Source organism: Delphinus delphis, chromosome 1 (assembly GCF_949987515.2).
Source record: "Delphinus delphis chromosome 1, mDelDel1.2, whole genome shotgun sequence".
NCBI classification, from domain to species: domain Eukaryota; kingdom Metazoa; phylum Chordata; class Mammalia; order Artiodactyla; family Delphinidae; genus Delphinus; species Delphinus delphis.
This window is the reverse complement of record NC_082683.1, coordinates 129104206-129116304: the sequence shown is the minus strand read 5'-3', so window position 1 is coordinate 129116304 and position 12099 is coordinate 129104206. Positions and strand designations below refer to the sequence as shown.

The window sequence follows — 12099 nt, the reverse complement described above, 5'->3', positions numbered from 1 at the left end:
TTTCTCTGTGGATGACACAGTGCGTAGACTCACATTCAGAAGCGACCTCTTTGACCCGAGTAGTGAAACCAGAAAGATGTCTAGTCATGGCAGCTGTTCCATCCGTGCATATACTGACACAAAATGACCAATTCAGTTTTCCTGTTATGTAATCATTCAGAGACTTGAATAGTTCTGCAGCTGTGGTGTTGGTTGGCAGCAAAAGTACACATAACATATCCTCATGCACATGAAATATATATCGCACAAAGACAAGCATTGTTGCCTTGATGTCAACATCAGTAGACTCGTCAACCTGGATTGCGTACCACGGTGACTCATTAATCCTCTCTAACAGTTGTGCCTCACTAACCTCTGCTGTTTCACCAATTCATCTAGTTATGGTGCTAGCCGAAAGAGGAACACGTGTCACCTTTTGAACTGCAGCCTCTCCTAAAAGTTCATGACAAATGTCCTTAGCAGCAGGCAGGATCAACTCTTCACCAATAGTAAAGGGCTTCTTAGGTTTAGCAATGCAGTTAGCCACTAAGAATGATGCTCTCAGTGCAGACACATTTGATGAAATGGTGGCCTTCAATAATTGCTTCTGTTCTTCGTGTTCACACTTTTCTCTTTTGAAAACTCCAAAGGCTTGTCTTTTAATGCAGCATGCTTGGTCTCCATGTGGCAAAGCAGTTTTGAAGGTTTCATAGTTTCATTGGATAGCAGGTCACCACATATTATACAAAGTGGGCTTGGAGAATGTGAATCACCTGTTGCAATGAACCTATAAGTAAGACTCTTGGTATTTTCTTTCTTTTTTTTTAATTTTTAAATTTTTATTGGAGTATAATCGCTTTACAATGTGATGTTAGTTTCTGCTGTAACAATGAAGTGAATCAGCTATATGTATACCTATATCCCCTCCCTCTTGGTCCCCCTCCCACTGCCCCCATTCCACCCATCTAGGTCATCACAGAGCACCGAGCTGAGCTCCCTGTACTATACAGCAGGTTCCCACTAGCAATCTATTTTACCCATGGTAGTGTGTTTATGTCAAACCTAATCTCCCAGTTCGTCCCACCCTCCCCTTCCCCACCCCCATGTCCATATGTCTGTTCTCTACATCTACATCTATATTCCTGCGCTGCAAATAGGTTCATCTGTACCATTTTTCTAGAATCCACATATATGCGTTACTATACAATATTTGTTTTTCTCTTTCTGGCTTACTTCACTCTGTATGACAGACTCTAGGTCCATCCACATCTCTACAGATGACCCAATTTCGTTCCTTTTTATGGCTGTGTAATATTCCATTGTATATATGTACTGCATCTCCTTTATTCATTCATTTGTTGTTGGACATTTAGGTTGTTTCCATGTCCTGGCTATTATAAATAGTGCTGCAATGAACATTGGGGTACATGTGTCCTTTTTTTAAAAAATTTTATTTAAATTTATTTATTTTTGGCTGTGTTGAGTCTTTGTTGCTGCATGCAGTCTTTTCTCTAGTTGCGATGAGTAGGGGCTTTTCGTTGCGGTGTGCGGGTTTCTCATTGTGGTGGCTTCTCTTGTTGCAGAGCATGGGCTCTAGGTGTGCAGGCTTCAGTAGTTGTGGCACGCGGGATTCAGTAGTTGTGGCACATGGGATTCAGTAGTTGGGGCACACGGGCTCCAGAGCACAGGCTCAGGAGTTATGGCGTACAGGCTTAGTTGCTCTGCGGCATGTCGGATCTTCCCAGACCAGGACTTGAACCCTTGTCCCCTGCATTGGCAGGTGGATTCTTAACCACTGTGCCACCAAGGAAGCCCCCATGTGTCATTTTGAATTATGGTGTTCTCAGGGTATATGCCCAGTAGTGGGATTGCTGGGTCATATGGTAGTTCTATATACAGTTTTTTAAGGAACCTGCATACTGCTCTCCACAGTGGCTGTATCAATTTATTTTCCCACCAACAGTGCAAAAGGGTTCCCTTTTCTCCACACCGTCTCCAGCATTTATTGTGTGTAGATTTTTTGATGATGGCCATTTTGACTGGTGTGAGGTGATACTTCATTGTAGTTTTAATTTGCCTTTCTCTAATAATTAGTGATGTTGAGATCTTTTCATGTGCCTCTTGGCCATCTGTATGTCTTCTTTGGCGAAATGTCTATTTAGGTCTTCCACCGTGTTTTTAGTTGAATTGTTTGTTTTTTTGATATTGAGCTCCATGAGCTCTTTGTATATTTTGGAGATGAATCCTTTGTGACGTTACGTTGCTTCGTTTGCAAATATTTTCTCCCATTCTGAGGGTTGTCTTTTCATCTTGTTTATGGCTTCCTTTGCTGTGCAAAAGCTTTTAAGTTTAATTAGGTCCCATTTGTTTATTTTGGTTTTTATTTTCACTACTCTAGGAGGTGGATCAAAAAAGATCTTGCTGTGGTTTATCTCAAAAAATGTTTTTCCTATGTTTTCCTCTAAGAGTTTTATAGTGTCCAGTCTTACATTTAGGTCTTTAATCGATTTTGAGTTTATTTTTGGGTATGGTGGTGGGGAGTGTTCTAATTTCATTCTTTTACATGTAGCTGTCCAGTTTTCCCAGCATCACTTATTGAAGAGGCTGTGTTTTCTCCATTGTATGTCCTTGCCTCCTTTGTCATAAATTAGGTGACCATAGATGTGTGGGTTTATCTCTGGACTTTCTGTCCTGTACCACTGATACATATTTCTGTTTTTGTGCCAGTACCATACTGTCTTGATTGCTGTAGCTTTGTAGTATAGTCTGAAGTCGAGGAGCCTGATTCCTCCAGCTGTGTTTTTCCTCCTCAAGATTACTTTGGCTCTTCGGGGTCTTTTGTGTTTCCATATAAACTGTACAATTTTTTGTTCTAATTCTGTGAAGAATGCCATTGATAGTTTGATAGGGATTGCATTGAATCTGTAGATTTCTTTCAGTAATATAGTCGTCTTCACAATATTGATTTTTCCAATCCGAGAACATGGTGTATTTCTCTATCTGTTTATGTCATTGTTGTTTTCCTTCATCAGTGTTTTGTAGTTTTCTGAGTACAAGTCTTTTGCCTGCTTAGGTAGGTTTATTCCTAGGTATTTTATTCTTTTTGTTGCAATAGTAAATGGGAGTGTTTCCTTAATTTCTCTTTCAGATTTTTTGTTGTTAGTGTATAGGAATGCCAGAGATTTCTGTGCATTAGTTTTGTATCCTGCAACCTTACCAAATTCACTGATTAGTTCTAATAGTTTTCTGGTGACATCTTTAGGATTATCTATGTGTAGTATCTTGTCATCTGCAAGCAGTGACAGTTTTACTATTTCTTTTCCAATTTGTATTCCTTTTATTTCTTTTTCTTCTCTGATTGCCATGGCTAGGACTTCCAAAACTATGTTGAATAAGAGTGGCGAGAGTGGACATCCTTGTCTTCTTCCTGATCTTAGAGGAAATGCTTTCAATTTTTCACCATTGAGAATGTTTGCTCTGGGTTTGTTGTATATGGCCTTTATTATGTTGAGGTAGGTTCCCTCTATGCCCATTTTCTAGAGAGTTTTATCATAAATTGGTGTTGAATTTTGGCAAAATCTTTTTCTGCCTCTGTTGAGATGATCATATGGTTTTTATTCCTTAATTTGTTAGTATGATGTATCGCATTGATTGATTTGCATATATTGAAGAATCCTTGTATCTCTGGGATAAATCCCACTTGATCATGGTGTATGATCCTTTTAATGTGTTGTTGGATTCTGTTTGCTAGTATTTTGTTCTGGATTTTTGCATCTATGTTCATCAGTGATATTGGTCTCCAATTTTCTTTTTTTGTGATATCTTTGTTTGGTTTTGGTATCAGGGTGATGGTGGCCTTGTAGAACGAATTTGAGAGTGTTCCTCCCTCTGCAGTCTTTTGGAAGAGTTTGAGAAGGATAGGTGTTAGCTCTTCTCTAAATGTTCGATAGAATTCGCCTGTGAAGCCATCTCGTCCTGGACTTTTGTTTGTTGGAATGTTTTTAATTACAGTTTCAATTTCTTTACTTGTGATAAGTCTGTTTATATTTTCTAATTCTTCCTGGTTCAGTCTTGGAAAATTGTACCTTTCCAAGAATTTTTCCATTTCTTCATGGTTGTCCATTTTATTGGCATATAGTTGTTTGTAGTAGTCTCATAATCCTTTGTCTTCTGCAGTGTCAGTTGTGATTTCTCCTTTTTCATTTCTAATTTTATTGATTTGCATCCACTCCCTTTTTTTCTTGATGAGTCTGGCTAAAGGTTTATCAGTTTTGTTTATCTTCTCAAAGATCCAACTTTCAGTTTTATTGATCTTTGCTATTGTTTTCTGCATTTCTATTTCATTTATTTCTGCTCTGATCTTTATGGTTTCTTTCCATCTACTAACTTTGGGTTTTGTTTGTTCTTCTTTCTCTAGTTCCTTTAGGTGTAAGGTTAGGTTTTTTATTTGAGATTTTTCTTGTTTCTTGAGGTGAAATTGAATTGCTATAAACTTCCCTCTTAGAACTGCTTTTGCTGCATCCCATAGGTTTTGGGTGGTCCTGTTTTCATTGTCATTTGTTTCTGTGTATTTTTTAATTTCTTCTGTGATCTCTTGGTTACATAGTATTGCATGTTTAGCCTCCATATATTTGTGTTTTTTACAGGTTTTCTTCCTGTAATTGATTTCTAATCTCATAGCATTGTGGTAAGAGAAGATGCTTCATATTGACATATATACAATACCGAGTGTAAAATAATTAGCTAGTGGGAAGCAGCGTAGTATAGGGAGATCAGCTCAATGCTTTCCGATGACCTAGACAGGTAGGGCAGGGAGGGTGGGAGGGAGGCTCAAGAGGGAGAGGATATGGGGATATGTGTATGCATATGGCTGATTCACTTTGTTGTACAACAGAAACTAACACAGTGTTGTGAAGCAATTATACTACAATAAAGATCTATTTTAAAAAAAAGAAAGAAACAATGCTTTAGAAGAAACAAGTGCTTGTGCACTTGAGAAGAAAGTGTATTCTGCCACTTTCAGGTGGAATGTCATATAAATATCAGTTAAATCTTTCTGGTCTGTTGTGTCATTTAAAGCTTGTGTTTCCTTATTTATTTTCTGTTTGGATGGTCTGTCCATTGGTGTAAGTGTGGTGTTAAAGTCCCCTACTATTATTGTGTTAATCGTCGATTTCCCCTTTTATGGCTGTTAGCATTTGCCTTATGTATTGAGGTGCTCCTGTGTTGGTTGCATAAATATTTATAATTGTTATATCTTCGTCTTGGATTGATCCCTTGATCATTATGTAATGTCCTTCCTTATCTCTTGTAACAGTCTTTATTTTAAAGTCTATTTTATCTGATATGAGTATTGCTACTCCAGCTTTCTTTTGATTTCCATTTGCATGGAATATCTTTTTCCATGCCTTCACTTTGAGTCTGTATGTGTCCCTAGGTCTGAAGTGGGTTTCTTATAGTCAACATATATATGGGTCATGTTTTTGTATCCATTTAGCGAGCCTGTGTCTTTTGGTTGGAGCATTTAATCCATTTACATTCAAGTTTATTATCGATATGTATGTTCCTATCACCATTTTCTTAATTGTTATGGGTTTTTTTTGTGGGTCATTTTCTTCTCTTGTGTTTCCCACCTAGAGAAATTTCTTTAGCATTTGTTGTAAAGCTGGTTTGGTGGTGCTGAATTCTCTTAGCTTTTGCTTGTCTGTAAAGCTTTTGATTTCTCCATCGAATCTGAATGAGATCCTTGCTGGGTAGAGTAATCTTGGTTGTAGGTTTTTCTCTTTCTTCACTTTTAGTATATCCTGCCACTCCCTTCTGGCCTGCAGAGTGTCTGCTGAAAAATCAGCTGATAACCTTATGGGGATTCTTTTGTATATTATTTTTGGTTTTTCTCTTGCTGCTCTTAATATTTTTTCTTTGAGTTTAATTTTTGTTAGTTTGATTAATATGTGTCTTGGTGTGTTTTTCTTAGGGTTTATCCTGTATGGGACTCTCTGCACTTCGTGGACTTGGGTGACTATTTCCTTTCCCATGTTTGGGAAGTTTTCACCTATAATCTCTTCAAATATTTTCTCAGACTCTCTCTTTTTCTATTCTTCTTCTGGGACCCCTATAATTTGAATGTTGGTGCATTTAGTGTTGTCCCAGAGGTCTCTGTGATTGTCTTCAGTTCTTTTCATTACTTTTTCTTTATTCTGCTCCTCAGCAGTTATTTCCACCATTCTGTCTTCCAGCTCACTTATTCATTCTTCTGCCTCATTTTTTCTGCTCTTGATTCCCTCTAGTGTATTTTTCATTTCAATTATTATGTTGTTCATCTCTGTTTGTTCTTTAGTTCTTCTAGATCTTTGTTAAACAGCTCTCTTATTTTCTCGATCTGTGCCTCCATTCTATTTCCAAGGTTTTAGATCATCTTTACTATCATTACTCTGAATTCTTTTTCAGGTAGATTGCCTATTTCCTCTTCATTTATTTGGTCTTGTTGGTTTTTACCTTGGTCCTTCATCTGTGACATATATTTTTGTCATCTCATTGTTTTTTTTCTGATGGGTGGGATTTTGTTCCTGTCTTACTGGTTGTTTGGCCTGAGGCTTCCAACACTGGAGTTTGTAGGCTGTTAGGTAGAGCTGGGTCTTATTGCCAAGATGAGAACCTCCAGGAGACCTCACTCTGATGAATATTCCCTGGGGTCTGAGGTTCTGTGTTAGTCCCATTGTTTGGACTCAGAGTTCCCACTGCAGAAGCTCAGGCCTGACCCCTGGCTCGTGAATCAAGATCCTGCAAGCCTTGCAGAGCAGGAAAAGAAAAAAAAAAGGAGCAGAACAATATCAAAGAGTAAAACAGAAAATAAGATTAGAAATCTAACTGATATGTTAGAAAAAATAGAAATATAGATAAAATACAGATATGTTAGAAAAAAATATATATATGTTAGAAAAAATAAAAATATAAAAATAAAAAATATAAATTTCTCCATGTATTTTTATAAATAAAAATATATATAGAAAACTAACAGATATGTTAGAAAAAGTAAAAATATAAAAAAATAAAAATATCTTTTTAAATAAAAAAATAAAAATACTGAATACAGCTGGAAGGTGAAACAGAATCACAATAGCGAAAAAGAGGAGAAAAAGGGACAAGGTCTTGGCTGTTGTGGGTGGGGCTTAGGCAGGAGCAGGGTTTAGGCAGTTGGCGGGGCCTATGCTTAGGTCCCACAGGGCCTGAAAAGGCCCTGAGGGGTGGGAGGTGAGGGTTAGGCTCAATGTGGCAGGAGGGGCCCAGGAGTGGGCAGGGGACCAGGTCCAGGACCACAGCAGGCTCCCTGGGCACCAGTGGGTGGGGGAAACGCTAGGCATGTTCCCCCCAACTCTGATCCCAGAGGATCCCTTCCCATTGGACTCTCTTCTTCTGGCCCCCACCCCATGCCCCTAGGACCCCCGCAGCTGGAGGGAGCCTTGGAGGTGGAGGATCAGGCCCAGGAGCAGGCTTCCCGGGGGCCCGATTGCGTGGGGAAAACGCCCATGGTACTTCCCCTGATCCTCCAATCCCGGAGGGCCCCTCCCTGTCCGCTTCTCCTTTTGGTCCCGCCACCCCCCTGCCCAGGACCAACGTCTTTCAGAGGGGGCCTTAGAGGGTGAAGGACTCAGCCTGGAAGCCCAGCAGGCTTCTTGCGGGCCGATTGGGCAGGGAAAACACTAGGTGTGGTTCCCTCTCTCCTCTGCATCCCTGAGGGTCCCTGCAGGCATGGGAACCCTTCCTCTCTCCCAGCCACCCCTCAGCAGTGCTGGTCCTGTCCGGCCTCCACTTCTCCTTCCCCCTCACTACCCCCACATCCTATCCAGTCACTCAGGGGTTCCTCCCGCCTCCTTGGGCCTCGAGTTCCCCCACCAGTGTCCAGCAGGCATCCTAGTTGTGGGGCGACATGAACTCTGTGTCCTCCCATGCTGCCATCTTGACTCTGCCCCCCCACTCCCACCCCCACCCCCAGTATTTTCTTTTAAATGCAGCTTTCTTTTTGTTGACAGTCTTAGAGTCTTCTGCTGTATCATCATCAGGTCTTTACCCGTTTTCAAAGAAGCCCTCCAGTGATGCTTGTTTTTTACGCATTTTGGCTAGGGTTAGCTTGTGGGCTTACCAAAACTGTGATTGAGACAAGTGTGGAGTGCAGGAAAGAGGTGCGGATGGAGGTGGAGAATAAAATAATGGGTAAAAGAAATAAAATAAAATAACGGGCGGGCCATGCACGGCCTAAAATAACTGTAGGATTCTGACTTAAAGCCTGTCACCAGATGCAGCTTAATTGTTTTTTTTTTTTTTTTTTTTTTTTTTTTTTTTTTTTCACTGATGGGGTTTTGATTTGAGTCTGCAAGCAATTGATTTTTTATGGTCTCTGTGCAGTCAAACCTCTCTGCTAATGATAATCTGTATTTGCAGCCGCTCCCCAGCACTAGCATCACCGCCTCAGCTCCACCTCAGATCATCAGGCATTGGATTCTCATAAGAAGCACGCAACCTAGATCCGTTGCATGTGTTGTTCACAGTAGGGTTCACACTTGTATGAGAGTCTAATGCCACTACTGATCTGACAGGAGGTGGAGCTCAGGCGGTAATGCAAGTGATGGGGAATGGCTGTAAATGTAGATGAAGCTTTGATCGCTCGCCCGCCGCTCACCTCCTGCTGTGTGGCCTGGTTCCTAACAGGCCACGGATTGGTGCTGTTCCATGGCCCAGGGGTTGGGGACCCCTGCCTTAAGGTTGTAAGAAAAAGACACATGAAGATTACCTTTGACAGAGGGTGTTGTTTTTGTTTTGCTTTACTTTGCAAAGGAATGTGGAGCTGCAAGGGGTATCATTTCTTGAGCATCTACAGTCACTCTGCTCGAGTTGAAACCTACAGGGGAGTCCTAGGATTTTATACAAAACTTCTCGGGTGTGTTTTTCTCATATGGGGGCTGTGGGCCAAGCTCTCAGTGTGTGCAAAAGTATCTAGTAGAGAGCCTGGCATATGGTAACGTCCTAACAAACGGACGTTAATATAAAAGAAATAAAGCAAAACCACTTTGTATTCATAACCACACTGTAAGACGCCATATGGATTTATGAGGATCATACATACTTTTCACATCAAAACTGAAAGAACATGGTCTAATGAACGAAATTGTAAGTTTGGAGACAATAGGTCAGAATATTTTGGCAGTGTCTCAGAAAATCCAGGACCCATTTTTTCCATTTATGTATTAAGCAGATTTTTATTTCCGTGCTTTTAAAGATTAGGGGCCTAGGAGTCGCTGTCTTATGTTTTAGATCACTATGGAATATTACGAAGTTTTCTTGATTCAGTCATGTGAAAGGGAGTGCCTGTTCCTGTGTGGTTACTGCAACCTATTACTGAATGCTAATTATATCAGGAATTGTGTTAAGGGCTTTATATGCATTATTTCATTTAATCCATATAATTGCTCCATGAGGCAAATACTATTATCATCTTCATTTTATAGATAATGAAACTGAGCCTTAGAAAGGTTAACTCCCCTGAGGTCCTATGGCTGGTAAGTGGTGAGCTAGATCTCAAGCCCAGGTGTATCAGACACTAAAACCTATGTTCTCCACCATGCTGTCCTTCATTTCACTGCTCAGCTCATTCAGTTAAAAAAATGATTGAGTACCTTCCAGATGTCAGGTGTTGTGCTCAAGGTTAGGATTACAAGGATGAAACAGATGCAGTTTAAGCCTTGACTCCCAGTCAATCCCTTGATTTCTCATGCTTGTTAAAGAGGAAGAATATGAGATTTGATCTCAGAAAGACCCACCAGCGAAAGTCCAGGGGCACTTTTATTCAGTCATTTGTTCATCCACCCACCAAAAATTATATAATATGGAGGATGAGACAAATAAGAAAAAATAATAATATTACAATGTAATGAGTTCATAATGTAGATATGTAGGAGATGCCATGGGAATAAGATGGAGTGATTTTCTCTTAGCTGGTGAAGGAAGCCTTTTTTCAATTCTCTCATCTGTAAAATAAAGATGAAAATAACTTTAGTCCTACTGGTCTCACAAGTTCTATATGAGACAGGAATGAAAGGATATTGTGTAAATACTTTGGAAATTATAAACTATTATGCAAATATTTGTTATTATTGTGGTTATTGAATTGTTTGCTTACTGATAATTTTATTTGCTTCAGGACTCATAGAGCATGAGGGTCGTGATGTTGTCATTGCTTTGAAGACTAAGCAGGCAATCCGGAACGTGATTGCTAAAGCTCTGAAAAGCCTCACCTTCCTTTGGTCAAGAGGCATTATTGATAAACATGAGGGCATTGAGATGAATAAGGTAAGAGCGGTAATAAGGTAAAAGGTAATAGGTAATAGGCAAAAGGTAAAAGGTAAAAAGGTAAAAGGTAATAGGTAAAAGGTAAGAAGGTAAGAAAGCAATTTTCCATATTGCTGGATTCCATAAGCCGAGCACTCAAGCCTGCAGTGCTACTCTAGCAGAGTGTAATTAGTGAGGGAGATTGGGAAAAGGGTGAGTCATGACAGTTGTAAACTTTATAATTGCCTAAGTCTTTGTTAATGCCAATGGAAACTAGTGCCAGCACTACCTGGTTCACTCCATGTCAAAACCACTTGGTTGCAAGTAACAGAACCAATCTGAGCTAGGTTTAGCAAAGAAATGGAGTTGGAGGATTTATTATAAGGACACAGAGCACTTTACAGATCCCATGGTAGCCAGACCACATGGCCAGGCCTCAGGAAGGGACTTGAACAATGACCTAGAAAGCTTTCAGATTCTCCATTTCTTATCAGGGTTGCCCCTCTGTGGAATCTTCTTTTGGCTCCCTCTACAAAGTCATTAGATTTTTCTGCCTGTCTGTCCATTGGTGGAATATGCAGTGCCCAGGCCCACCAGCTGTGGCAAGGGAGGTGGTAATTTCCTAATGTTAACATAGACAGGAGGGGACCATCGTGTGTGTGTGTGTGTGTGTGTTGGTGAAGATCAGGGAGGGAACAGTTCTGAGAGGAACAAGGAAGACACCCTAAGTGGTTAGCTGATAAATGGACTTTTGAAAAATTATAAATTTGCAAAAAAAAATTTGGAACATAAGACAGAGGAAAAAATATCTAATGTTTAACCCTACCACTCTATGACTTCTACCATCTAGACTGCAAATTGTGAAAATAGGAAAGTTTTTTTCTATTCTGTACAAGGGTCTATTGGCCTCCTAGCATAGAGAAGAAAAATGGAAGTTCTGGTCCCACATTCTGCCTGTGTATTCCCAAGAATAAGCTGCTCCTGGGTGTCAATGCTTTTCCTTGTCACTGGTCCCTTTCAGCCACAGGCCACATGGACTGTGCTTCTGGATATTTCCTGCACATAGTCCCTCTCCATGGCCCCAGAAGGGAAGTGGGCGTGGGACCGGCCAGCTTTCCCTGTCATAGCTCTACCTCATTAGTCTCTATAAGGTCATGGCACGGGACTAAATGGGTAATATGATTTCTCCTTAGTGTCTGTCAAAAGGGTGAAAAAGACCGCTTTACAGTATTCTTCAAGTTACACCTCTGTGCACATTGTGTTTTGTATTTTTGTATATTGTTCCCGTCTTACTTTGGATATTGTATAAGATTCAATTGAATGCTTGATACCCATTAGTTAAAATAAATAAATAATAGCCCTTATGAAGAGAGAGTCTTATTTTTTCCTATAGGTTTATTTAGAAAGGTAATGGGTAAATCAATCATTCAACAGTTATTTATTGAATGCCTACCAACTGCCTAATTGTCAGCTAAAGAGATATAATTATCAATCCCAGGTCATAAAGAGCTAGGTAAATCTAGCCAGTTTAGCTGAGTAAATATTTGTTGAACACCTACTACATGCCATGGGGTCTTGAAAAGTCCATGGACTCTTCCTCTCTTTTTCATTTAGTCACTTATTCAGCCAATCAACAAAAGTTACATGTAACAGATAAGTAAAAATAATAATACTACAATGTAATGAGTTCCATAAGGGAGATTTGTAAGAGATACCATGGGAATAAGGCAGATAAGTGATTATCTCTTACTGGTGGGGGGAGTCAGGGAAGGCTTCTAAGAGGCTACAAAACTAGAA

The 12099-nt window shown here is 40.0% G+C and overlaps 1 protein-coding gene across 1 annotated transcript in view; it reads left to right on the top strand.

The window, feature by feature from the left end:
• SLC9C2 (solute carrier family 9 member C2 (putative)) overlaps positions 1 to 12099 on the top strand; it is a 53081-nt gene that overhangs the window by 18437 nt on the left and 22545 nt on the right. Inside the window, exon 4 of the mRNA XM_060015994.1 lies at positions 10175 to 10323. Coding sequence (XP_059871977.1) covers positions 10175 to 10323 — 149 coding nt within the window. The remainder of the gene's footprint in view (positions 1 to 10174; positions 10324 to 12099) is intronic.